Below are 26,336 nucleotides of genomic sequence, written 5' to 3' on the forward strand. Positions count from 1 at the left end.
GGGCCGCGGTTTGTCCTGGAAACCTTTTATTGGGGTGGGGGTCTCCAGGGCCATCAGAGCAGCACCCTGCGGGGTGGGGGCTGGTCCCAGCGCTGGGGGCTGCACCCCCAGCCCCCCCCAGTGCAGCGGGACCCCCCTGGGCAGCAGTGCCAGCCGTCTGAGCAGCAGGAGCCCTGCGGAGAGATACAGTGTAAGAGGGGGGACCAGGAGGTGATGGCACCCACACCCCCACCCTGTCCCCCCGCCACTAACCTGGGCAAAGGGGCAGCACCCCCAGGAGCCCCCCCGGCCCCGGCAGCACCGCTGGCCACCCTGGCAGGAGTGGGTGGCATCGCAGGGCACGGCGGCACCCACGGCAGTGCCGGGGGCTCGCAGCCGGGCAGGGCGGGCAGCAGGTGCGCGGTGGGGGGGTGCGGGTGCCCGGGGCGCAGATGTGGGTGCTGGCAGCAGCGGGGTGGGGGCCAGCAGCTTCTCGCAGCTCTGGGCGGCCACGTTGCAGGTGTAGCCGCGGGGGCAGCAGTGCTGGTGGTCCCGGCAGCAGATGGCCTGGGGGGGGCACACGGTGGGAGGCTGGGGTCAGAGAGGGACCCAGGTGTCCGGGTGCCATCCTGGCGGCTCCAGCCACATGAACCGCCCCCCCCCCAGCCCTAAGTGACTGTGCCAGATCCTGTCCCCAAGAACCCCCATGGGAAGGGCGAGGGGGCAGTGATGGAAGTGGGGGGGCAGTGATGGATGTGTCCCATGTCCCCGTGTCCCCCCCCAGCCCCAAGGGACCATGACAAACCCTGTACCCAAGGTGTCCCAAGAACCCCCATGGGGTTGGGGGGGGATTGCTGGAGGTGGGGGGGCAGTGATGGATGTGTCCCATGTCCCTGTCGCCCCCCAGCCCCAAGAGACAGTGACAAACCCTGTCCCCAAGGTGCCCCAAGAACCCCCATGTGGTCGTGGGGGGGTGATGGAGGTGGCGGGGGCGCACTGATGGATGTGTCCCATGTCGTTCCCCCCCCAACCCCAAGGGACCATGACAAACCCTGTCCCCAAGGTACCTGCAGAACCCCCATGGTGGGGGGGGGCACAGCGATGGAGGTGTCCCATATGCCTGTCCCATGTCCCTGTCCCATGTCCCTGTCCCCCCCAGCCCTGCTCTGCCTCAACCCCCCATCCCATCCCAACCCCTTGTGCCCTGGCACAGCCCCCCCGTCCCCCCAAACCTGCTCCAGCGGGCAGCACCCCCAGGCCCCCGAGCTGAGCCGGCAGCAGGTGTTCCCGTCGGGACAGCTCGTCTCGTCGTCACACTGCACGTCCCCCCCCCGGGCCCGCGCCGGGGTCTTCTGCACCCAGGGCCGGGGGGGCCCCCCGGCCTGCAGGCAGCTGCCTGTCCCCGTGTCACACGTGTAGCCATGGGGACAGCAGTGCACGTGGTCGGGGCAGCAGACGGCCTGGGGGGGCAAAAAGGGAGAGGATGAGTTTGGGCTGACCCCCCCAGGGGACAAACTGCGGCCCCACCTGCCCAGCTCCAGCCCCCAACCTTGTCCCCTGTCCCCCCATCCCAGCCTGGCTCCGTTCTGTGTGGGTGGGGGGACATGGGGACTCCCAGCACCCTTGTCACCCCCCAGCCGGACACAGTGATGTCCCCAAGCACTCAGTGGCTTCATCCCCCTTCTCCGCCTCCCCGCACCGAAGCCCCAAACTGGTCCCAGTTAGTAGAGTGGGTCTGACTGGGGGACCAGTAAACGAGCCCAGTGCCACCCCCATGGCACATCGGGAGCCCTTGGCCTGGCCTTGTCCCTTGCGAGGGACAGGGGACATTGATCCTCAGCCCACCCAGGGCAGAGGGGACACCTGCCCCAGCCTGGGGGGACACAGGGGTGGCTCTGTCCCTGGGGACAGGAGGTGGCAGTGCCTGGCTGAATGTCCCCATGTCCCCAAGTCCAGGGCTCCAGCTGCTTGGGGTCCCTTGGGCCAAGTCCCCCGCAACGACACCTCAGCCCCCGCCCTGGTCACAGCCCAGCCCAGCACCCTCGGGTGCCCCAGCCCCCCACCCCACCGGGGTGTCCTTGTCCCCATTTGGGGACCCCTGGCCCCCCACCTCCTCCAGCGGGCAGCACCCCCAGGCCCCCGAGCTGAGCCGGCAGCAGGTGTTCCCGTCGGGACAGCTCGTCTCGTCGTCACACTGCACGTCCCCCCCCCGGGCCCGCGCCGGGGTCTTCTGCACCCAGGGCCGGGGGGGCCCCCCGGCCTGCAGGCAGCTGCCTGTCCCCGTGTCACACGTGTAGCCATGGGGACAGCAGTGCACGTGGTCGGGGCAGCAGACAGCCTGGTGGGGGGCAAAAAGGGAGAGGATGAGCCCGGGCTGACCCCCCCCCAGCTACACACCTGGGGACCGCCAGGGGACAAACTGTGCCCCCACCCACCCAGTTCCAGCACCACTGTCCCCTGTCCCCTCCCTATCCCAGCCTGGCTCCATCCAACCTTTATGGGGGAGAATGGGGACCCCCCCTCATCATTCTTGTCCCCCACGCAAAGGTCCCTGGTGGCCTTGTGCTCCTTCATCACCTGCCCCCTGGATCCCCAAACTGGGCCCAGTTAGCAGAGGGGACCTGACTGGAGGGGCCGGTCACCGCCCCATCCCCGCAGGACATTGTAGCGGGGGTGGGAGCCCTCCCTGTCCCTCCTGGGGGACAGGGGACACCCGCCTGTCCCGAGGGGCACAGGGGACCCCCCACCCCTGTCCCCCCCCACCTCCTCCAGCGGGCAGCACCCCCAGGCCCCCGAGCTGAGCCGGCAGCACGTGCTCCCGTCGGGACAGCTCGTCTCGTCGTCACACCGCACGTCACGAGCTGGGGACACAAGGGGACAACTCAGAGCTGGCACGTCCCCCCGCTCCGGGGCTGGGACAGGGGGTGGCCGCCCCCCGGGGGGGTCCTCACCTCGGGGTGACAGCGGGGGCTGTGCGGAGATGCAGGTGGAGCGCTCCAGGTCGCAGGCAGTGCCCTGGGGACAGCAGTGCTGCCCGTCCGCGCAGCACACGGCCTGGGGACAAGGGACACCCGTGTCACTGCCCACCGACCCCTGCCTGCCCGGGGGGGCAGCGGTGACAGGGGTGGAGGGGCTGTCAGTGTGGGGTGCCCGGTATGGGGTGCATGGCATGGGGAGCCTGGCACAGGGGGCTGTTCAGGGTGGGGGTGTGGGGTGCCCAGTATGGGGGGGGGTCTGGTACTGGGTGCTCGATGTGGGGTGCTCAGTTTGGGCTGGGGGTGTCGGGTGCCTGGTATGGGGAGGGTCTGGTACTGGGTGCCCAACATGGGGTGCTCAGTTTGGGGTGCTCAGCATGGGCTGCCACACACGGTACCTGGCATGGGGTGCCCAGCTCAGGGTACCCAACATGGGGTGCTCAGTTTGGGCTGGGGGTGTGGGGTGCCCAGTATGGGGGTTCTGGTACTGGGTGCCCAACACGGGGTGCCTGGTATGGGGGGGGTGTCTGGTCCTGCGTGCTCAATGTGGGGTGCTCTGTTTGGGCTGTGGGTGTGGGGTGCCCAGGTCAGGATACCCAACATGGGGTGCACAGTATGGGCTGCCACACAGGGTACCTGGCATGGGGTACCCAGCTTGGGGTACCCAACATGGGGGGGTCAGTTTGGGCTAGGGGTGTGGGGTGCCTGGTATGGGAGGTCTGGTACTGGGTGCTCAATGTGGGGTGCTCTGTTTGGGCTGTGGGTGTGGGGTGCCCAGGTCAGGGTACCCAACATGGGGTGCTCAGTGTGGGATGCCACACAGGGTACCTGGCATGGGGTACCCAGCTCAGGGTACCCAACATGGGATGCTCAGTGTGGGGTGCCCAACATGGGGTGCTCAGTATGGGCTGCCATACAGGGTGCCTGGTGTGGCGTGCCCAGCTCAGAGTGCCCAACATGGGGTGCTCAGTGCAGGGTGCCCCACATGGGGTGCCAGGACAGGGTGCCTGGTGTGGGGAGCACGGTGTGGGGTGCTCAGTATGGGCTGTGGGATGCCCAGTATGGGGGGGCGGGTCTGGCGCTGGGTGCCTGGCATGGGGTGCTCAGCTCACGGTACCCAACATGGCGTGCCAGGACAGGGTGCCCAGTACGGACTGGTTGGTTTGGGGAGCCCAGGACAGGCTGGCTGGTTTGGGTTACCCAGTATGGGGGGGGGCTGTTTTGGGATGCCCAGCACGAGGTGGCTGGTTTGGGGTGCCCAGTACAGGGTGGCCAGTTTGGGGTGCCCACTATGAGGTTCCTGTTGTGGGGTGCCCTGTACAGGGTGCTTGGTTTGGGGTACCAAGTATGGGGGGGCTGTTTTGGGGTGCGCAGCACAATGTGGCTGGTTTGGGGTGCCCAGTACAGGGTAGCCAGTTTGGGGTGCCCACTATGAGGTGTCTGGTTTGGGGTGCCCAGTACAGGGTGGTTGGTTTGGGGTGCCCAGTACAGGGTGGCTAGTTTGGGGTGCCCAGTACAGGGTGTTTGGTTTGGGGGGGGCAGCACTCACATTCTGCAGGGGACAGCAGCCGTACTGCCCCGAGGGCATCTCGCAGCAGGTGGCACCGTCGGGACACGCGGAGCGGCCGTCGGGACACAGCACCTGGCGCAGCGTCACTGCAGGGGGACACACACACACAGTGTCACCGAGCCCCCTCCCCACTGCCGTGTCCTCTCCGTGGGGACAGCCAGGGACACCCCAGCACCTGGATGGGGACACCCCTTACCTGCTGGCGGGGGCTGGCGCTTCCAGGCAGGGAACGTGGTGCCCAGGGGGGTGTCACCGGCGGGTGACAGGCAGCGCCCGTGGGCCAGGTCACAGATGGTGGCATGGGGACAGCAGTGCACCTTGTCAGCGCAGCACAAGGCCTGCGGGGGCCAGACCCGCTTGTCACAGTGGGTGTCCCCCCCACAACGTCCCCGTGTGCCCCCACTGTACCTGGGGCATGGGGCAACACCCCCAGGTGCCACTGGCCCCCCACAATGTCCCCATGTCCCCCTGCTTTACCTGGGGCATGGGGCAGCACCCCCAGGTGCCACTGGCCCCCCACAATGTCCCCATGTCCCCCTGCTTTACCTGGGGCATGGGGCAGCACCCCCAGGCGCCGCTGGTTGTCACGCAACAGGTGGCATTGTCAGGACACTCGGACTGTCCGTCAGGGCAGGGGACAGCACGGGGGGCTGCGGAAAGCGGGGATGGGGTGAGGAACCCCTGTGTCCCCCTCCTCAGGTCCACCCGTGTCCCCCCACCCATGTGTGAGCCCCTCGTACCTGTGGACGTGATGCAGGATTCGCCATCAGCGCTGCAGCGGGATCCTCGGGGACAACAGCGGTGGCCGCTGGCGCAGGGGACATCCTGGGGGGAGAGAAAGCGGGGGAGAGGTTGGGGGAAAAGCACCCAAAAAATGGCAAATAGAGGGTGGGGAAACTGAGGCACGGCGGGCGGGCTCACCTCTGGCACTGCGCAGCAGGGTGCACCGTCCCGGCACGCTGCAGCACTGCTGGCGGGCAGGACCTGGGGGGGACACACGGGGGGTTTAACCACGGATGAGGACGCCCCCCTGTCCCCCCCCGGCTCCCGGGCACTCACCGGGGTGGTGGGGCACGGCTGCCCGTCGGGACATCGCAGCAACGCGCCGGCTCCGGCCAGCGCCAGCCACAGCGGCACGAGGGTCCTCATGGCACCGGGGGCACCTGTGGGCGGCGACCCCCCCGCCGTGCCTCAGTTTCCCCACTCACCGAGGCGGGGGGAAGGTCCCTGTCCCGGCACCACCCCCCAAGCTCAGCTCTCGCTTCCCCTTTCGCCGGGGTGCTGGGAAAGACCCCGCTCCCCCTTGCCGCCCAGGGCCCCCCCCACCCCAAGGGTGCACCCACACGTGCCGGGGGGGCCACTGCGGTGGCTGGCACCCCAACCGCCGCCCGCAGCACCCCGATACCATCTCCCTGCGGCGCAGGAAGCCAGCACCACTGTTGGGGGGGCAGGGGGGCAGCCCCCCCGGCCAGCACCCATGGGTGCTAAGGGCTGCCCTGCACCCCACTCCTGAGTCCCCCCCGCCGCGTGCCCTTCCCCCCCCCGCCCGCTTCCACAATCACTTTCACTTCCCTTTCCCCGCGTGCTGTGACCCCCCCCCGCCCCACGGGTGTCTGAACCACTCGGAGCCCGGGGGGTGCTGCTCCCCCTGTGTCCCCCCCCCAGCTCCCACCCGTGGGGGAAACTGAGGCAGATCCACAGCCCCGCCCCCCCCCCCCCACCGCCGGGATGTGCCGGGGGGGGGGGAAACGGCCCCCGGGACCCCACCTGGGACCCCGGGCTGGGGGGCCCGGTCCCCTGGTGCCACCGTACTGTCCCCCCCACACCCCGGAACCCCCCGGGGAGGGCTCGGACCCCCCCAGGGGCTCTGCAGGGACACGCAGGGCCCGGCCCCCGTGTTCCCCATGACTCCCAGTGCCCCCCCAGGGAATCCCAGTATTCCCAGTACCCCCTGTGACTCCCAGTACCCTCGGGATCCCCTCCCAGCCTCCCCCGGGACCCCCAGTATTCCCAGTGCGCCCCCCCCGGGACCCCCAGTGCCCTCCAGTACCCGTAGGGAATAAATCCCAGTTCTCCCAGTGCCCCCAGCTCCAGTGTCCCCAGGGGCTCCCAGTACCCCCAGCACACCGCCGGGTCCCGGTTCCCCCCGATCCCACCACCCCCGGCCCGTACCCGCTCCCGATCCCCGCCCGGTCCCGCTCCCGGTCCCGAACCCGCCGCTGGGGTCGCGGAGCCGGCGGGCCGTAAGCCCCACCCCTTTCCCCCCATTGGCTCACTACCCCGCCTGCCCCGCTCCCATTGGAGGGAGGCGCTGGAGGGGGCGGGACGCTCCGCCCCTTCCCCGACCGCTCATCCCGCCCCCCTCGCCATGTGACGCGGGTCACATGACCACCCCCCCCACCCAGTCGCTCCGGCCCCTGCGCGGGGGTCGCCCCGCGCCCCCCCCGGCCCGGCCCGCACCCCGAGCGGCCCCAGCGGGGCGGGACCCCCGGCCGAGGCACGGGGCCTTGCACCACGGTGGGCTGGGCCCTGTGCCCCCACCCGGGGCCTCGCTGCTGGGGCGGGGAGCACCCCCGAGCCCCCCCCAGCCCCCCCGAGCCCCCCCCAAGCCCCCACAGTCCCCCCCCAAACTCCCAACCTCCCCCCCGCAAGCACCTCCACCCCCCCATCCTTGTTCAACCCCCCCAAACCTCCCCTGAACTCCCTGCCACACCCCCAAATCCCCTTCAAACTCCCCTCCAGTCCCCTAACCCCCCCCAGCTCCTCCGAATCCCCCTAAAAGGGGGAAGACCCGAAGACCCCTCCAACCCCCCCCACTCCCAACTTCCCCAAGTCCTCCAATCCCCCCGAACCTCCACTAAACCCCTTGCCGAACCCTCAAATCCCCTCCAAACACCCCAAAACCCCCACCCCCCAAGCCCATCCAAGCCCCCCATTCTCCCTCAATCCCCCCAAATCCTCTGCTGAACCCCCAAGCCCCCCACAAAACCCCCTTCAACCCTCCCAAACTCCCAACCTCCCCCCATGCACCTCCAGCCTCCCCCATTCTGCTTCAACTCCCTCAAAGTCCATCTCAAACCTCCCCTAAACCCCCTGCCAACCCCCCAAACTCCCACACCCCCCCAAGCCCCCCCATCCTCCCTCAATCCCCCCCAAACCCCTTCCCAAACCCCCAAGACCCTCCAAACCCTCTCCAATCCCCCCAAACTCCCACCTTCCGCCCAAACTCCTCACTCCCGCCTCCCTCAATCCCCCCCCAAACCTCTCCTAAGCCATTTGCCAAACCCTAAAGCCCCCCCAAATCCCCTCGAACCCCCCCAGCCTCCCTCAATCCCCCAACTTCCCCTAAAACCTCTGCCAAACCCCCAAGCACCCCCAAATCCCCTCAACCCCCCAACCTCCCCCCAAATCCCCCTAAACCCCTCCCTCAACTCCCACAACCCCCAAACCCCCCATCCTCCCTCGATCCCCCCCAAACCTCCCCTAAACCCCTTGCCAAACCCCCAAATCCACTTCAACACCCCCCCTAAGCTCCCACACCCCCCAAGCCCCTCTAACCCCCCATCCTCCCTCAATCCCCCCAAAACCCTCTGCCGAACCCCCAAGACCCCTCAACCCTCCTGTCAACTCTGACACCCCTTGCCAAACCCCCCCAAATCCCCTCCAACCCCCCCCAAACTCTTCCCAAATCCCCCCAAACCTCCCCTAAACCTGTTGCCAAACCCCCAAGCCCCCCCAAAATCCTCTCCATCCCCCCCAAACTCTTCCCAAATCCCCCCAAACCTCCCCTAAACCTGTTGCCAAACCCCCAAGACCCCCAAAATCCTCTCCGTCCCCCCCAAACTCTTCCCAAATCCCCCCAAACCTCCCCTAAACCTGTTGCCAAACCCCCAAGCCCCCCCAAAATCCTCTCCATCCCCCCCAAACTCTTCCCAAATCCTCCCAAACCTCCCCGAAACCTGTTGCCAAACCCCCAAGCCCCCCAAATCCCCTCCAACCCCCCCCCTCCAAACTCCCAACCTCTTCCCAAATCCCCTCCAGCCCCCCTAACCCCCCCCACCCCCCAACTCCCTCATACCCCCAAAATTCCGCCCCCAAACCCCCTCTGGCGCCATAAACCACCAGAGCAGGCCATCCCCAGACACCGCCGTGTTTGGGGGGGACACCCCCCCGCACCAAGGGGTTTATTGCCATCGGGGGGGTGACAGGGGGTCTCAGATGGCCGACTGCTCCTGCCGCAAGGCCTCGGCGGTGGCCAGCGGCCGCTCGGGCTCGGCGGCCATGGCGGCCTGGCGCAGCACGGCCATGTGCTCCTCGGCCGCCGCCAGCGAGCGCTCGACCCAGTGCCGGGCCGCGGGCTGGCGGCAGGCGCTGCGGGTCACCAGCACCAGGTGACTGACCGACAGCAGCAGCGCCGTGGCCCTGCGGGGACACGGGGGACTCGTCACCTCCCGCCCTGTGCGGGGGAACCCCCCGGGGGAGGCGGTGGGTTCGACACCCGGAGCGTGCCTCAGTTTCCCCACCTGCAGCACACGGGTGTGCAGCTCCCCCCCGCCTTGTCCTGCTCGGTCACCCCACAGTGGTTGTCCCCAGCTAAGTGGCACTGGTGTCACTTTGCCCCCCCTGTACTGTGTACCCCCCCGGGGGAGGCGGTGGCTTTGACACCGGGAGCGTGCCTCAGTTTCCCCACCTGCAGCACACGGGTGTGCAGATCCCCCCCAGCTAAGTGGCACTGGTGTCACTTTGCCCCGCCCCGGTGAGATGGTGGCTTTGCCACCAGGACACATAGCTCGTGCCTCGGTTTCCCCATCTGCTCTGTAGGGGTGTAGAGGTCCCCCCAACCCATCCCACTGTGTCACCCCACAGTGTTTGTCCCCAGCTAGGTGGCACTGCTGTCCCTTCGCTCCCCGCCTCTGCTGGCCCCCCCCCAGATGAGATGGTGGCTTTGACACTGGGAGTGTGGCTCGTGCCTCAGTTTCCCCGTCTGCAGCACACGGGTGTGCAGGTCCCTCTCCCTCTCATCCCGCTGGGTGACCCCGCAGTGGTTGTCCCCAGCTATGTGGCATGGGGTGGCACTTGTGTTGTGTCCCCCCCTGCATGTCCCCCCACCCAGGGAGTGTCCCTGCCCGTCCTGCCGCTGTCACCTGGCGTCCAGCAGTTTGGGGTCCAGCGGTGGGTACATGGATCTCACCACATCGTCCACCCTGCCGGTGGGGATGGCGTTAAGCCCGGGGGACACCGCGGTGACACCCCCGCAGAGCCCTGGGACCCCCCCCGTCACCTGGGGCTGATGCGTTTGGCCACCACGATGATGTCCCCCAGGCTGGCCGGGGACTTCACGCGGGCACCTGAGCCCATGGTCATGGCCACCAGCTTCTCCGTCAGCGTGTGGCAGATCTGAGGGGTGGGGGGGACAATGGGAGGGGGACCAGGGTGAGCGCTTGATGACACCAGTGCCACTAGTGCCACCAGTGCCACCCCCTGGACTCACCTTCAGGATGGCGATGCAGTGGGACACCAGACCCCTGCGGGGGGGAAGGAGGGTGTGAATCTGGGTGCCCCCCTCCCATCCTCACCCCCGCTGTGTCCCCCCACCCCCCTGCCCAGTGCCACATGTCCCCCAGACCCTTGGGGACATTCCCACCCAGGGGTTGCCTTGAGGACCAACCCTTCTTGGGTTTGGTGACCCCCAAATCTTCACCACCTGGGGGGGGCTGGCACTGCACGGGGGTGCCCAGCAGTGATGGGGGGCACATGGGACACGCCGGGGGGGGGACACACTCACGAGGCGTCCTCGACCCAGTCCTCGTTCTCCAGGATGGCCTCGATGTGGGGGTTGGTGATGACCACGTCGTCCAGCTCCAGCTCCGAGGGCTCCGACGGCGTCTCCGTGGTGCCCATCAGGTCCACGATGGGTCTGTTGGGGACATGGGGACAACCCTGGGGACAGGGCCACCCCCTCAGGCTCCCCCCAACCCTCCCAACACCCCGATGATGCTGGACGTGGCCCCACTATTGTCCCCTCAAGGATGCTGGAGGTGTCCCCAGCATCATCCTCAGCCCACGGGGTTTGGGGTCCCTCCCCGACCCCCCTCACCCGGCGGGGGTGACGGGGGCGATGCCACCCCTGCGGGGACACTCACTTGGTGTCATAGTGGTGCCGGAGGTCGCCGGGGTGGCAGTACCGCTGCCGGCACACCACCACCAGCGCCACGAAGGACGCCAAGAAGATGGTGGCCAGCACCCCGATGGCCACGATGACAACGGTCTCCATGGCTGGTCCCCGCCGGGGGGGGTGACTCAGGCGTCCGGTGACATCTCAGCGCGACGGGGTCTGCGGTGATGGGGGGACTGGGGAGGGGTTGGGAACCCCACGGATGCTCCCGCCCCCCACCTCCATGCACCCCAAAACGCCTGGTCAGGACCCGGTGTCACCCGGTGTCACCCACAGATGGGTCCCTGCCCTGGGAGGGGACAGGAAGGGGTGATGCTGGGAGTGGGGTGGAACAGGATTTGGCCGTGGTACGTGGGGGGCTGTCCCCAACCTGACATGGTGACATGGGCCTGGGAGCAGGAGAGCGAGGTCTGGGCTGTGTGGGGCAGTGGGGACCCCCAGACCCTGTCCCTATGGGGCAGTGGGGACCCCAAAGCCTGATCCCTATGGGACTATAGGGACCCCCAGAGCCCTGTCCCTATGGGGCAGTGGGGACCCCCAAAGCCTGATCCCTATGGGGCTTTAGGACCCCCAGAACACTGTCCCTATGGGGCAGTGGGGACCCCCAAAGCCTGATCCCTATGGGGCTATAGGGATCCTCAGAGCCCCGTCCCTATGGGGACCCCAGACCCTGTCCCTATGGGGCAGTGGCGATCCCCAAAGCCTGATCCCTGTGAGGCCATGGGGACCCCCAGAGCCACACTGTGGGGAGCCTGAGAACCCTGTCTCTATGGGGACCCCCAGAGCCCTGTGCCTATGGGGGTATACGGACCCCCAGAGCTTGATCCCTATGGGGCCATGGGGACCCCCAGAGCCCCGTCCCTATGGGAACCCCCAGCGCCTGTCCCTTTGGGGCAGTGGGGAACCCCTGAGCCACCCCCCCAGCAACACTGTCCCCATTCCCACGGGGAGCAGGACACCGGCCGTGCCAGGCCCAGGGGACACCAGCCCAGGACAGAGCCGGCCGCGACCCCCGTGTCACCGCATGGGACAGCCAGCGTGTCCCCTGCGGGTGCCCACCCCGGGGGGCTGCTGGGGGGACAGCCCATTCTGGTGGGTGGGGGGCACCCAGCCCTGCCCTCCCTACCTGCTGCCAGCCGGGAGCCACCGCCAGAGCCGGGGACACGGGGACACGGGGACGGTGCCACTTCCGTACCACGCGCGCAAACACCGCCGGCGCCCGACCTTTACACCCTGACTAATGCCTGGGCCCCCCCAATGTGGGGGGTGCCTGATGTGCCCCCCAAACCCTCCAGCCCCACCTTTCCCCCTCCACTAAATCCCATTGAATTTTAAGCCAGGTTTAGTGATTTGGCTTCAACTCCCAGGCTGGGTGCACTTGTTCCCGTCCCCCCCCCGCGACACAGGGCTGGGGAGAGCGAAGTGGGGGGGTTGGGACACAGTGGCCCTGTCCCCCCCCCCCTTTTCCCTCTGTGCTTAATGCCTTAAGAGGGATTTTGGGCACCAAAACCCATCCCGAGCTGTAACCCCTTGGTGTCTGGTCTTGGGGGGCGTCGTGGCGGGGGGGCACAGCCTTGTGGGGGGGTCACTGCCCCTGGTGGGGTTGGGGTTGGATCCTGTCTGTGCAGTGCTGAGCATTGGGGGGGTCCTGGGCAACAGCAGGAAATGGGGTGGGGGGCCTGCCAGGGTTTGGGGCGGGGGGGCGAGTCGCTTCTGAGGGGGCCCTGGGAGGGGGTAAAGCTGGGGGGGGCCTGGAGGGGAACTGGGGGAGCCCAGTGAGGGTCTGGGGGGGTCACTGCTGGGGGGTCTGATACGATCCCTGGGTCCTGCACAGCCCCGCTTGGGGACACACACACACGGAACCTATGGGGTCCCTCGTGGGGGGGGGGGGTCGCTTTGGGGGTCCCGCACGGCTCGGGGGGGGGCGCTCCCGGGGGTCCAAAGGGGCGGGTTGGGATCGGGATCGCTGGGGGGTCCCGTCCGACCCTGGGAGGGTGGGGGTGACCCTGGGGGTCCCGCACGGCTCCGGGGGTCCCGTAAGGCCGCGGGGGGGGCGGGGGGGGGAAGGGGGGGTCGCTCCCGGGGGTCTGGGGAGGGGGGATCCTGGGGGGGGGGGGGGGCGACCCTGTGGGTGCCGCGGGGGGTCGCTCCAGGGGTCTCGAAGCGGGGGGGTCGCTGCCGGGGATCCCGCGCAGCCCCGGGGGGGGAAATATCGCGGGGGCGGGGGGGTGACTCTCGTGGCCCCTCCCGCCCCGTCGCGCTCCCCGGCGGGTTCCTGCGTGGGACGGGGCGGAGCGACCCCCCCCGCCCCCCCCTCCCCGGCCCGGGACCCCCCACGTTCCTCGGTCCCCTGCCCCCCCCCGCCCGGCCCCCCCGCCACCCCCGCACCTGGAGCCGCGGCCGCCGCGCACAAGATGGATCCGGGGAGGGGGCGCGGAGCGGGGGGGCCGGGGGGCGGGCAGGGGGCGGGCAGGGGGGCCCTGGCCGGGATCTGCCCCCGCCCCCCCCCGGCCGGCCCCGCCCCCGCCCCGGCAGGGTCCCCACGGCGTCCCCAAGTGTCCCCTTGTGTCCCGAAGTCCCTTCGCTGCACCCCCGGAGCATCCCCAAGTGTCCCGAAGTGTCCCCTTGTGCCCCGCAATGTCCCCGCTGCAGCCCGAAGTGTCCCGTCGTGTCCCCTCGTCGCACCTCCAAAGCATCCCGTCACCCCAAAGTGTCCCCTTTGTGCCCCAAAATGGCCCCACTGTACCCGCAAGGGTCTCCGTCCTGTCCCCTTATCCCAAAGTGCCCCCCACAGCATCCCATTGCACCCCAAAGTGTCCCCTTGTGCCCCAAAATGTCCCCACTGTACCCTAAAGTGCCCTTTTATGCCCCAAAATGTCCCCAGTGCATCCCCAAGTGTCCCTGTCGTGTCCCCTCCTGTCCCAAAGTGCCACCGCTTCCCCCCCCAAAGCATCCCCTGGCACCCCAAAGTGTCCCCTTGTGCTCCAAAGTGTCCTCACTGTATCCCAAAGGGCCTCTGTCCTTGTCCCCATTGTGTCCCCTTGTCCCAAAGTGCCCCCCAGTGCCCCTCCCAAGCATCCCATTGCACCCCAAAGTGTCCCCTTGTGCCCTAAAATGTCCCCACTGTACCCCAAAGTGTCCCTGTCATGTCCCCTCCTGTCCCAAAGTGTCCCCGCTGCATCCTCAAAGCATCCCCTGACATCCCAAAGTGTCCCCACTGTACCCCCGAGGGTCTCCATCCTGTCCCCATTGTGTCCCCTTGTATCCCAGAGTGTCCTCTTGTGCCCCAAAATGTCCCCACTGCACCCCAAAGTGCCCTTGTTGTGTCCCAAAGTGTCCCTGCCACATCCTAAAGTGTCCCCTCCACATCCCAGCCATCCCCACCCTGTCCCAAACCCCCGTCATACGCTGACCTGTCCCTGTTGTGCCCCAAAGTGTCACCACTGTGTCCCAAAGCATCCTCCTCCTGTCCCTGCCATGGCCTTTAGTGTCCGTGTCACGTCCCAAAGCATCTCAGTTGTGTCTCTTATTGTCCCATACTGCCCCACTTGTGTCCCAAATCATCTCCATCATGACTCAAAGTGTCCCCAACCCAGAGTGGTGACTCCAGGCGATGGGGGCTCGTGTCCCACTGGCACCCACTGTGCCGCTGGTGTCCCCAGGGGTGTCCCCATATCCCTGCCAGCGACACCTCGTCCTTGCGGCTGAATGGGCTCTTTATTTGGGGACATGTCGGTGGGTTCCTGACGGACAATGTCCCCACGGCACAGCCCGGTGTCACCCTGCCCACCTCACCGGTGGCACCGTCCCTGTGGGCACCTCCAGTCCCTCAGCTGGGGACACCGTGTCTGTGCCACCAGCGAGCTGGGGACCGCAGGGCTCCAATGTCCCTTTTTGATTGACGGGACACCCCCAAACCCCACGCACCCCCTGGGGCTCAACCTCTGCAGATCCAGAGTGGGCGGCAGCGGAGGACGGGGCGCTCGTGGTGTCCCCAGCCCTGTCACCCCACCTTGAGTCACATCCCGGAGCCACCACGGTGCCCTTCATCAAGCCCACGATTGCCACCACCCCCAGTCCGAGGTGACACGTGGCCAAGTCCTTTCCCGAGACGCTGCTCCTTCATGTCCCCCAGCCCGGGGCTTGTCCCCTCGTGTGTCCCCAGGGGCGTTTATCCGTCGGGGAAGATGTAGCCGTACTGGTGCAGGATGTGCTCCACCACCTGGTTCTGGAACACCATGTGCATGGCCATGGTCCCCTCCTCGGTGGCCGGGCGCAGCAGCGTGGGGCCGAAGACGATGGCGACACTCTGCACCGACATGCGGTTCTCCTCCTTGTGCTCGATCACCCTGCGGGGACGAGGGACGGCGTCACCTGGCATGTCCCCAAACCCAGCTCCTGTCCTGGGTTGGGTTTGGTGGGGGGTGAGACGGGTGTCACCTGCAGAGGTGGCGGAAAAGGACCTTCATGGTGTCGTGGTGGGCGGGCGGGAGGGAGAACACGAGGTCACGGACGCAGCGGCCCCGCCGGGTCGGGTCCTGCATCTCTGCGAGGGGGGGACAACACGGTGGGTGCTGGGACCCACAGCTGGGACATGTATCCGCATCCCTGTCCCCATCCCATCCCATTCCATCCCATCCCATCTCTTCCCACCCCATCTGTCCTGTTTCATCCCATCTGTCCCATCAAGTCCCATCCAGTCTCATCCTGCCCTGTCAACGTCTGTCCCATCATGTCCCATTTTGTCCTGTCCCACCCTGTCTGCTCTGTCCCGTCCCATCCCATCCCATCGCATCCCATCCCATCCCATCCCATCCCATCCCATCTGCCCTGTTTCATCCCATCTGTCCCACCAAGTCCCATCCAGTCTCATCCTGTCCTGTCAATGTCTGTCCCATCATGTCCCATCCTGTCAAAATCTGTCCTATCATGTCCCATCCTGTCCTGTCTGCCATGTCCTGTCCTGTCCCATGCTGTTTGTCCCATCCAATCTGTCCCATCCCATCCCATCCCTGTCCCCGTCCCTCACTGATGGCAGCGATGAACTTGTCGAAGTGGCTGAAGGGGACGAGTGGCTCCGGCAGCTCGCGGAAGAAGAGCTTCAGCGCCCCGGTGACAACGTGGACATCCTCCCAGCGCCCGTCATCTAGGTCCAGGTGCTCGTCTGTGGGGCCGGGGCAGTATCTCAGGCAGGTCCCAGTGCCCCAGGGACGGGTGAGGGTCCTTGTCCCTCCCTCCTTGGGCAAACCCCTGTCACCCGGGGGGGATTATATCCCACTTGTCCCCTGTTGTCACTGCGGGTGACCCTACCGTGCTCCACTTTGTAGCGCAGTTTCTGGATGGTGGCCAGGTTGCCGCTGACCCGGTACAGCCCGTCGATGTCCAGCCCTGGCAGAGGACAGTGGAGATGGGGTTGAAGTCACCCTTTGATGTGACACCAGCCACCAGCTCTGGGTCCCCACATGTCCCCACTGTCCCCTGGGAGATGCCCGTGGTGACAGTGACTGATATGGCTGTGCCGGTGCCTGCAGCAGCCAACACTGGGCTTCCAGGACAAACCCAGCAATGGAATTTTGGCTGTCCCCAGGGTGTCACCATGGAGGTGTCACCATGGAGGTGCCCCCTGGGCTGTCCCTGTCCCTGTCCCCAGCCCGGGTACCTCTCCTCTCCACGCTCTGGATGCAGAGCAGGACGAAGCGTGGCACCGTCCCCCGCTCCCGCTCGCACAGCGCCTGCAGCGAGCAGCCGAAAATCTGATCTGGAAAAAAAACCAAACCAAAACAACAGAGGCTTGAGCACAGCTGGGTGACATCAAAATGACACCCCGGTGGCAGCGACGGTGTTGGGGACATCACAGAAAGGTCCGGTCCCATAAGGGGTGGGCTTAGGCATGTCCCATCACCATGACATTGGGCCTGGGGTTGGGTTTTGTCCCCCAACCCGCTGTCCCCGCTCCATCCCCCGCTGTCCCCAGCCACCCTGCACCCTGGGGACACCCCGAGGGGGCTCAGCCCCCCCAGCACCCACCCTTGATGTAGCCCCTCTCACGCAGGGACTGCAGCGTCGGCCGCCTCTGCAGGAACTTGCGCAGTTTGGTCCGGACTTTGCTGGAGTCGCTGTCGCCGCTGGTGCTGCCCATGGCTGCCGGGGACAGGGGACATGTCACCGGCGTCCCAAGGAGGTCGGGACACCACGGGGTGGCCACCGCAGTGGTGCCAGTGTCACCCGAGGGCCCAATGCATGTCTTTGCTGGTGCCACCACAGTGCCCATCACTGTGTCACCACAGTGTCCATCCCTGTGCCACCCCGGTGTCCGTCCCCGTGCCGGGGTGTCCCCCCTCACCTGCCCGCTTCTCCTCGCTGCCCCCCAGCTTCTCCCGGGAGCCGAATTCTGCCCCGTTCTCTGCGTCCTCCTTGCCGAGAACATCGGCGCCCTGGGGAAGGGACAGCGTGAGACCCCTGTGACCATCCCCAGGGTGACACGGGGCGGGGTGGCAGGTGCTCACCATCCTGCCGATGCTGTCGGCGATGGCCTTGTGCCAGGCGGTGATGATCTGCTCCGTGTCGTGCTGCAGGAGGAACTCGGAGCCGTCCCGCGTCCGCAGCTGCGGGGACAGTGGCAGGGTCGGGTGGGGACAGGCAGGACAGGCAGGGCCAGGCAGGGACATGGTGCTGCCTGCGCTTGGTCACTATCCCCCCAGTTTTGGGGGCTGGGTTATGGCTGAGAACGGCACCCAACTCATCGCACCGATGACCCCAACTATTTGCTGAGGTAGCTGGGAACCTCCTCCCTGTGCGAAGCCCAAGAGGAAAAACCCCTCCAGGTGTGGGGACATCCCTTGGGGACGTGTCCCTGCCTGTAGGAAAGGGACAATGGCCAGCAGCGTGTCCCTTTGCTCCCACCCTGGGGACACCGTCCCCACTGCCACCAAGCCCAGCACGTCCCCTCCACCACTGGTGGGATGAACTGGGAGGGCGCTGGCAGTGCCACCAACCCATGGCCACACAGGGATGCTGGTGGGTGACCGATGTCACCGCTGTCCCTCCCACTGTCACCGGGCTCACCTCCAGGACGTGCTTCTTGCTGGACTTGTCCTTGGTGGCCCAGGCCAGGGTGGCCCCGCGCAGCTCCACCGTGTGCTCGGGGGTGCTCAGGGTGCTGGGGTGACGCTGAGGGAACAAGGGTGTGAAGGTGACACCGCTGGCACGCAGCCAGAGGGGACAGGGACACTGGGGTCCTGCTCTGAGTGGGAGCTGCAGGCTTTTAGGAGTGGCATTTGTCCCCTGGGGGACAGCTCTGTCCCCTCCCCTGGCACCAGGGGCTCTCTGCAGGAGCAGGATGTGGTGCTGGTGACATGGGGTGGGTGTTGTGGCCACCAGCTTGGGGACAACCAGGTCCACTGTCACCTCCTGGGACAGTCCCAGCACCGACCCTGGGGGTCTTCAGCTTTGGGGTCCCCCTTGGTGACATCCCCACGTGGGAGCAGCATTAATGTGGGTGGCTGCCCCTGTCCCCAGGGAGGGGACAGTCCCTGGGGGTTGTCACAGGGGACGAGCCTCAGCCCCTTGCGTTTGGGGGGCTTTGGCCTCATTAAGGGGGTTTCCAGAAGGGCCCCCCAGGAAGAGCCCTGCACCAGTGTCCCAGCGGTGTGTCCCCCCCCCAGGGTGTGTGTCTGTCCCCTCTCTGTCACCGCAGGGTGTTGCAAGACCCACGGCGGCTTCTGCATCCGGCGGTGGGTGCTGGGGGGCCTGTGTTGGGTGCTGCTTCCTCCCCGCTCGCCCCAACAAGCTCCGTGTGCAGGGGGGGGTCACCACAACCCTGGCCCAGCTCCTGCAGGGGGTCCTTGTGTGCGGGGGGAGGTGTGAGCACATGGGCTGGCTCGAGGTGACCCAGCCTGGGGCTGGGGGGTCTGGGACCCTCCCATGGGTGCTGGGTCTGTCCTGTGGGTGCTGGCCTCATCCTACAGGTGCTGGCCCCATCCCGTGGGTGTGAGTCCTCTCCCATGGGTGCTGGCCCCGTCCCATGGGTGCTGGCCCCATCCTGTGGGTGCTGGCCCCATCCTGTGGGTGCTGGCCCTGTCTTATGGGTGCTGGCCCTATGCTGTGGGTGCTGGCCCTGTCTTATGGGTGCTGGCCCCATCCTGTGGGTGCTGGCCCTGTCCCATGGGTGCTGGCCCCATCCTGTGGGTGCTGGCCCTGTCTTATGGGTGCTGGCCCTATGCTGTGGGTGCTGGCCTTGTCCCATGGGTGCTGGCCCCCTCTCATGGATGCTGGCCCTATCCTGTGGGTGCTGGCCCCATCCCGCAGCTTCTGGCCCCCTCCCATGGGTGCCAGCCTTGTCCCATGGGTGCTGGCCCCCTCCCATGGATGCTGGCCCTATCCCGCAACTTCTGGCCCCCTCCCATGGGTGTCAGCCTCGTCCCACGGGTGCTGGCCCCGTCCCATGGATGTTATCCCTGTCCCATGTGTGCTGGCCCCATCCTGCAGGTTCTGGCCCCCTCCCAGGGGTCTTGACGCTAATCTATGGGTGCTGGCCCCCTCCCATGGGTACTGGCCCCATCCCGCAGGTTCTGGTCTCCTCCCCATGGGTCCTGGCCCCATCCCATGCATGCTGGCCCCATCCCGCAGGTTCTGGCCCCTCCCATGGGTGCTGCCCCCTCCCATGGGTGCTGCCCCCTCTGAGGCCGTTGGGCTCTCACCAAGGCGCCGGCAGCCGAGTGCTTGGAGTCCCTGAAGAAGGTGAGGATCCCTCCCTCCAGCACCGTCCAGGAGGAGCTCCAGTTCTTCCTGGAGGGGACAGGGGGTGTCACATGGGGGGACAGCCCAGCCCTTAGCCCCTCCAACCCCGGGGGACACCGGGACACACTCACCGGAGCCGCTTCCCTCTATCCGCTGTCTTGGTCCGGTTGAGCACCCCGGCTTTTTCGAGGCTTTTCAACTGGAAGGGAAAGCCGGGGGGGGGTGTCACATTTGTCCCCTGCCCCTCTTGGAGTTGCCCACCCCCCCGGGACACTCACCTTCTCCTCCCGGGGGGCCGGTGACACGGGGCTGTGCCAGGCGAGGGATCCGCTGTCCTGGCTGGAGCCGCTGCTGGCACGCTGGTGACGGCCACTCGAGGGGCCCTGGGGGGCAGCGGGTGATGCTGGGGGTGCCTGTGTCCCATGGGTGCTGGGCTGGGTGCCCACCGCACCCCCAGCCCCTGCCCTCGGCTGCGGTGGCCCCAGGAGGGTGCTTGTCCCCTGGCAGATGCCCCTGTCCCTATCCCATCCTCATCCCCAACCTTATTCCCATCCCTATCACTGTCCCTGTCCTTTTTCCTGTCCCCATCATTGCCCCTGTCCCCATCCCTGTCCCTAGCTCTGTCCCCATTGCTACCCCTGTCCCTATACTCATCCCCAGACTTGTTCCCATCCCTTTCACTGTCCCTATCCCAATCTCAGTCCCCATTCTTGTCCACATCTATCTCTGTCCCTAGACTTATCCCTGTCCCCATCCCAATCTCTGTCCCCATCTCTGTCCCTATCCCTATTATTCACTCTATCCCCATCCCTATATCTCTAGGCCCATCCCTGTCCCCATCCATATCCCCATCTCCACCTCTATTCCCATCCCATCCCATCCCATCCCATCCCATCCCCGTACCGTGTCGGAGGTGAAGTTCTCTGGGTAGAACACTTGGCCATGTCCGTACCAGCCCGGGGGGGAGCTCAGCTCCTCAGGGTGCCTCGGGGACAGACAGACAGCGGCCCCCTGATCGTAGGAGCCCACGGGCGAGTAGTCCTCCTCGGGATAACCCTCCAGCTCATCTGGAGACAGGTCGGGATAGTCTGTTTCTGGAGTGGGTGGCTGGAGAGAAGACCCAGGTCAAGATCTTGTGCCCCACCAAGAGCATCCGTACCCCCCAAGCCATGGCCAGCCCAGATGGGGGCTGTCTCCATCTGCATATGCCTCTCCACCTCCATCCCCATCTCTGTCTCCGTTCCCACCCTCATCTCCATCATCTCCATCTCCATCGCCATTGCCATCATCTCCATCATCTCCATCATTTCCATAATTTCCATCCCCCTTCTCCTTCTCCTTCTCCTTCTTCTCCTTCTTCTTCTCCTCTTTCTCCTTCTCCTTCTCATCCATCTCCATCTCCATCTCCTCCATCTATCTCCATTCTCCATCCCCATTCTCCATCTCCCTTCTCCATCTCCACCCTCATTGCCACCTCCAATACTTCCATCTCCATCTCCATCTCCATCTCCATCCCCATCATCTCCATCATCTCCATCCCCATCCCCATATCCACCACCACCCTCACCCCCAGGCCTCGCCGGGTGCTCACCCTCTGCTCCATGGGACCGTACCGCGTCACCCCAGGGTACATATCCTGGGGGCTGCCTCCGTCTCCTGCCTGGGGGGGGTCCCACGACGTCTCACCTGTTACCGAATTATAGAAAAAGGCCTGTCCGCTGCCTTCGTCCACGTGCTGCTCCCACGCAGGAAACTCCGGGCTGTGGGCGAGCGAGGAGGCGGGAGAGGCGGCGGGACTCACTCCATCTTCTGCCTGCCCAAAGGGACAGTCCCACGTGGTCTCGCCCGTCACCGGGTTATAATAAAACAAATGTCCGCTCTCCGTGTCCGTGTGGGTTTCCCAGTCCGATACGGAGCTGCCGGGCTCCTCCGGGGCCGAGCCAGCGGCCGCGGCTTCTTCCTGCAGCTCCTGAATGTTGAGGTAGATGGGGGCAGGCGGCTCCTCCGGCTCCTTCCGCGCCTGGGGGGACACGGGTGGGTCACTCGGGTGCTGTGGTTGGCAGTGGGTGCTGGGGATGGCGATCCTGGGGTGTCCATCCTGCCCAGGCACCTCCTGAGAGCAACGGGGTGTCAATGGCTGGGAGAGTGGAGAAGGGCACCCACAGCCCGCCATGGGGCAGGGGGCACCCAGCTGGCAGTGGGGTAAGAGTCCAGTCTGGGCATGGAGAGATACTTTGGGCTTGGGGTGTCGTGGTCCCCAGTGTCAGCACTGGTACCCACGGCATCTGCTGTGCCTGCACCCCCAGGAGCTGCACCCAGGGCTTTGGCATCAGCATCCGCACCCCAGCACTTGCACACACATCATCTGCACCCCAGCCATCAGCATCTGCACCCCAGCCATCAGCATCTGCACCCCAACCATCAGCATCCGCACCCCAGCACTTGCACACACATCATCTGCACCCCAACCATCAGCATCTGCACCCAGCACTTGCACCCACATCATCTGCACCCCAACCATCAGCATCTGCACCCCAACCATCAGCATCTGCACCCAGCACTTGCACCCACATCATCTGTACCCACATGGTCCTCAGCCGCATCATCTGCACCCACAGCATCAGCACCCAGCACTTGCACCCACATCATCTGCACCCGCATGGTCTGCACCCCAAACGTTGGCATCAGCACCCGAGAACTTGCGTCCACATCATCTGCACCCCAACCATCAGCATCTGCACCCAGCACTTGCACACACATCATCTGCACCCCAACCATCAGCATCTGCACCCCAGCACTTGCACCCACATCATCTGTACCCACATGGTCCTCAGCCACATCATCTGCACCCACAGCATCAGCACCCAGCACTTGCACCCACATCATCTGCACCCGCATGGTCTGCACCCCAAACGTTGGCATCAGCACCCCAGAACTTGCATCCACATCATCTGCACCCCAACTTTTGGCATCAGCATCCTCAGCGCTTGCACCCGCATCGTCTGCACCCACACATCAGCACCCTCAACATCAGCACCCCTGGGACATCACCAACACCCCCATCACCCGCACCCCCAGCCTCCGCCCCACATCATCGCCAGCACCCACAGCCCCCCACCCTCCCCGAGCACCCACAGCCACCCCCCGAGCACCCCAGCGCCGTGGTTGAACAGGCCTGAGACCCACAGCCCCACCACTGCACCCCAAAACAACACCCGGAGCACCCAAAGTGCGGCCACCTGGCTGCCCCCCCATCCATGGGGCTGCTGGGGGCGGGGGGACGTGTCCCCTGCGACCAAGCGCCCGCGGGTGGTGGCAGCGGGGGGGTGTCCCTTCCTGCCACCCTTTGATCCTCCCTCCAGCCTCCAACGGCCGCGGGGACAAAGTTTCCCAACCCAGCCCTGCCTGTCACCCTGGGGAGGGGACAAGGGGTTGAGTGTCCTTGGGGACACCCTGGAGCGGAGGGGGACAGCAGATCAGGTGTCCCCATGGACACCCCATCAACCCCCTCCTTAGAGCCCCCCCGTGCTGTGGCGAGTGGGGCTGGAAACCCAGTACAAGAGGCCACCATCAGCTTGGGGACAAGGGGGTGACAATGGGCGACCGAGCCCCCCCAGCCCCTCCCTCCCCACCATGGGTGCACCCCCTCGGGTTTCTCTCCCTTGGTGGGGACGGGTGCCCGTCACTGCTTTGGGACGGGCCTCGTGTCACCCGCTGGTGCCACCTCCACAGTGTGGACACCCAGGGAAACTCGGGGGGTGGCTCGGAAAGGGAGGGGGGTCATCCCACAACACTCCCCCCAACCCGGCTGGGTGCACCCATGGGTGCTGCCTACCTTCCCTAACCGCAGCAGCCGCGACACCCGGCTACGGGACCGCTGCCGAGCCCCCGCCACCCTGTCACCCATCCTGGGGGACGCCGTGGGGGGACACAGCCGGTGGGGACAGCGAGGGGCTGTGGCGACGCCGATGGCGCCTGTGCCGGGCCCAGCGCCGCTTCCTGCCGGGGTTCAGGAGCGGAAGAGCCGCCGCCGGGCCCGGCCGTTGGGGCGGAATTGGCTTTTTTTGGGGTTGTTGTCACCCCGGCAGCCGCCACGGCGTCACCCACCACCCATCACCCTGTCACCCCGGCGAAGACAAGGCCGAGCGAGCAGGAATCGCACGGGGACCAGCACAGGGACACACGGGGAAATGTCCCCCAGAATTAGGGTGGCCCATCCGCCATCGTGTCACTCCAATGGCCGTGGCGTGGGGACAAACCGGGGGGGTGGCTGTGTCCCCTCAGCACCGGGGTCACCCCGTCCCGGTGGGTGCACATGGTGGTCGGGCCCAGGCGGCCGCGGCGGTGCCGGCACCGGCTGGTTTTGGTGCTGGTTGGGTTTAGGTTGGGGAGGGGGACAGCACTGGGGTTGGGGACATCACTGTGTCCCCCGCTGGGGGGCAGACGGTGGCCTTGGGGGTGCAAAGGTCAACAGGGGTTCACCCGGCATGGCTGGGGCTGCAGGGCGCAAAATGGGGCGCAAAATGGGGTATAAAATGGGGTGTAAAATGGGGTGTACAATGGGGTGTAAAATGGGGTGTAAAATGGGGTGTACAACGGGGTGTAAAATGGGATTTAAACCCTGGCTGCCCGCCCCCAACGCCCCCTTTCCTCCAGCAAAACCCCCCCGGGCAGCACGGCTGCCCCCGAACCCCCTCCGAGTGGGGGACGTGGGGGCTCAGGGTGCTGCGGGTGCCCGGGGTCACCCCGAAAAGAGGTGCTGGGGGTGCGTGGGGGTGTGTGCGTGAGCAAAGACACCGGACCCGCCCCCCCGCCGTGACCCCCTGGTCCCACTGCACCTGGTGAGCACCCCGGGGGCACCCCCCACCCTTGGGTGCCCCAAAACCAGAGGGGTGCAGTGTGGGGGGCGCTGGGAAGGGCCCCTCGCTACTTACAGGTGTGGGGTGACCGCGGTTTTGGGGCGGTGGGGGCCGGGTGCCCCCAGCACCCAGCTCCGGCTCGGGGTGCTGCGCCCAGGTGTGACACCCGCCCCGGCGGGGAGGAGCCGCTCGCGCCCTGTTAACCCCTTTCTGCCCTTTTCGCCCCAGAAACAGCATCGGGACGGGGTGTGGGACCCCCCTCAAAGACCCCTGGGTGGCACTGAACCCCCCCTGGGGACAATGGGGCTCTGCACCCCAGGGGGACGCGGCTGTGGGGACAGAGCGGGGGGCTGGGAGAGCCCTGCGCCCGGGTGCCCCTGGGAGTGGGGAAACTGAGGCACAGTGCAGGGCAGGTTCTTGGGGTGGGTGCCCAGTGGGGGGGTCGCTCCCCACTCCCCTGAGGTGTCAATTGCTGATAAACCTGTATTGGGGTGGGGGGGTTGCCCCTTGGTTTAGGGACATGGGGGTCCTGGGGGTGGCAGTGCTGCTGGGGAGCCCCTGGGTGCCACCCCACCCTGTGCCAGCACATCATGCCGCAGGGGGACATAGGACACTGAATAGCCAGGGGACACAGGCATCTTGCCCCCCCACCCCTCACTCCCCCGAGCGCTGCCTTTGGGGACAGCACCGGGGATGTCACCGTACCTGAGCCGCATGACCGGACACCGGCCACCTCCTGGCCGTGTCCCTGTCCCTGTCGCCATCCCTGCCGGGGCCGTGGAGGGTCTCGGAGCGGCTCTTGCCGAGCGGGCGAGCGTGTCCGGGGGGGTCCCTGCGCAACCCCATAGCGGTGGCACCGCGCGGTGTCACCCGTGCCAGGTCATCCAGGGAGTGCGAGGGGCGCACGGGCTCGGCGGGGTGGGGGGTCAGCCGTGGGGGGACCTGAAAAGAGCTGAGGACCGGCGTGGAGTCTCTCCGGGGTGCCGAGTCCCTTGGGGACACTGAGTCTCTCCAGGGTGCTGGGTCTCTTGGGGACACTGAGTCTCTTCTGGGTGCCAAGTCCCTCCTGGGTACCGATTCCCTCCGGGGTGCCAGGTCCCCTGGGGACATTGAGTCTCTCCTGGGCGCCACGTCCCTTCGGGCCACCGGGTCCCCCCGTGGCACCACGCACCCCCCGGCCGTCTCCTCCGTCTCGGCGGTGCCGATGAACCGATACTCGTAGGCCGGCGGCTGCTGCGGGACGAACGTGTCTGGATCCGTCCCGGCGTGTCCCGGCGGCGGGGGCTCGAGCGGGGCCGGGGTGGCCATGGGGGGCAGCTCCTTCACGTACTGGGCAGGGATGTAGAAGGGCCGCGTGTCCCCGCTCCTCTTGACGTGCCACCAGTGGTGGTTGGTTCTCTTGAGCAGGACGTAGCGCTCGTTGGGTTTGATGGACACCAAGGTCCCGTCCTTGGCCCGGTACTCGAAGCCGTACTCCACCAGCACCAACGCCTCCTCCGCCGCCTCCATGGCTGCCCCGGCGCCTCCGCCTGCGGGACACGGGGTGGGGAGAGGGTGACGGCAGCTCCCGACCTCTCTTGGGGTGTGCGGGGACACCGAGAGACACAAGTCGAGGGGTCCCCGTTGAGCCCCAGCCCCGTGCGGCAGCTCCACAAATAACCCAAACCCACCCTGGGGTCACCGCCACCATCCTTGCCCGTCGTCCCCAAGCCACCAAAGCCACCGAGCCCCAAGCCCCAGAGCCCCCAAAGCCACCGAGCCCCCAGATCTCACCTCCGGCCGGCGCTGGGGTGCAGGCGGGGGCGGTGGGGTGTGCGCGGCTCTGGCTCGTGCCCGCGCCGGGCTGGTCCCGACTCGCCCCGGTTTCCTGCCGACGCCTCCGCCAAAGACGGGGCCGGGCTCTGCGGAGTGTTGGGTGCCCGGCTCCCGGCTGCAGGAGGGGGACGGGGGGGACCCGGCTGGTTTCCTCCCCTTAGGGTGGGAGGGAAGGGACAGGACGATGGCGGAGGGGACAGAGGGGACCCGCTGCAGCCTGGGCG

The 26,336-nt window shown here is 66.8% G+C and overlaps 3 protein-coding genes across 6 annotated transcripts; all 3 read right to left on the reverse strand.

The window, feature by feature from the left end:
• Nucleotides 1-4: 4 nt before the first annotated feature.
• On the reverse strand, nt 5-8,682 carry GRN (granulin precursor). Of its 2 annotated transcripts, none has more exons than XM_065651255.1 (13): nt 8,603-8,682; nt 5,584-5,687; nt 5,446-5,508; nt 5,265-5,349; nt 5,071-5,174; nt 4,721-4,862; nt 4,504-4,610; nt 2,931-3,033; nt 2,743-2,840; nt 2,090-2,317; nt 1,212-1,439; nt 253-546; nt 5-173 (listed from the first exon to the last, which is right to left on the reverse strand). In XM_065651255.1, exons 1-13 carry the CDS (start codon nt 8,637-8,639, stop codon nt 54-56), a joined length of 1,713 nt encoding a protein of 570 aa, XP_065507327.1. In that variant the 5' UTR covers nt 8,640-8,682; the 3' UTR covers nt 5-53. The 2 variants fall into 2 exon arrangements, with proteins under 2 accessions (XP_065507327.1, XP_065507328.1); XM_065651256.1 differs by lacking the exon at nt 8,603-8,682 and adding an exon at nt 6,697-6,759.
• TMEM98 (transmembrane protein 98) lies at nt 8,675-13,143 on the reverse strand. Of its 2 annotated transcripts, none has more exons than XM_065651258.1 (7): nt 13,088-13,143; nt 10,668-10,858; nt 10,310-10,441; nt 10,016-10,049; nt 9,806-9,921; nt 9,669-9,728; nt 8,675-8,946 (listed from the first exon to the last, which is right to left on the reverse strand). In XM_065651258.1, the coding sequence occupies exons 2-7, from the start codon at nt 10,796-10,798 to the stop codon at nt 8,739-8,741; spliced, it is 681 nt and encodes a 226-aa protein (XP_065507330.1). In that variant the 5' UTR covers nt 10,799-10,858; nt 13,088-13,143; the 3' UTR covers nt 8,675-8,738. The 2 variants fall into 2 exon arrangements, with proteins under 2 accessions (XP_065507330.1, XP_065507329.1); XM_065651257.1 differs by lacking the exon at nt 13,088-13,143 and adding an exon at nt 11,826-11,938.
• Nucleotides 13,144-14,426: 1,283 nt separating this feature from the next.
• On the reverse strand, nt 14,427-26,274 carry ARHGAP27 (Rho GTPase activating protein 27). 2 transcript variants are annotated; one of them, XM_065650840.1, is made up of 16 exons: nt 26,071-26,274; nt 25,003-25,826; nt 21,030-21,458; nt 20,342-20,545; nt 19,717-19,821; nt 19,570-19,637; nt 19,399-19,486; nt 17,765-17,869; nt 17,206-17,304; nt 17,043-17,133; nt 16,727-16,840; nt 16,359-16,457; nt 16,010-16,087; nt 15,729-15,863; nt 15,140-15,245; nt 14,427-15,048 (listed from the first exon to the last, which is right to left on the reverse strand). In XM_065650840.1, exons 2-16 carry the CDS (start codon nt 25,804-25,806, stop codon nt 14,871-14,873), a joined length of 2,703 nt encoding a protein of 900 aa, XP_065506912.1. In that variant the 5' UTR covers nt 25,807-25,826; nt 26,071-26,274; the 3' UTR covers nt 14,427-14,870. The 2 variants fall into 2 exon arrangements, with proteins under 2 accessions (XP_065506912.1, XP_065506913.1); XM_065650841.1 differs by lacking the exon at nt 16,359-16,457.
• Between the last annotated feature and the right edge of the window lie 62 nt (nt 26,275-26,336).

The sequence above is a fragment of the Caloenas nicobarica genome, chromosome 24, assembly GCF_036013445.1.
Source record: "Caloenas nicobarica isolate bCalNic1 chromosome 24, bCalNic1.hap1, whole genome shotgun sequence".
In the NCBI taxonomy this organism is placed as follows: Eukaryota; Metazoa; Chordata; class Aves; order Columbiformes; family Columbidae; genus Caloenas; species Caloenas nicobarica.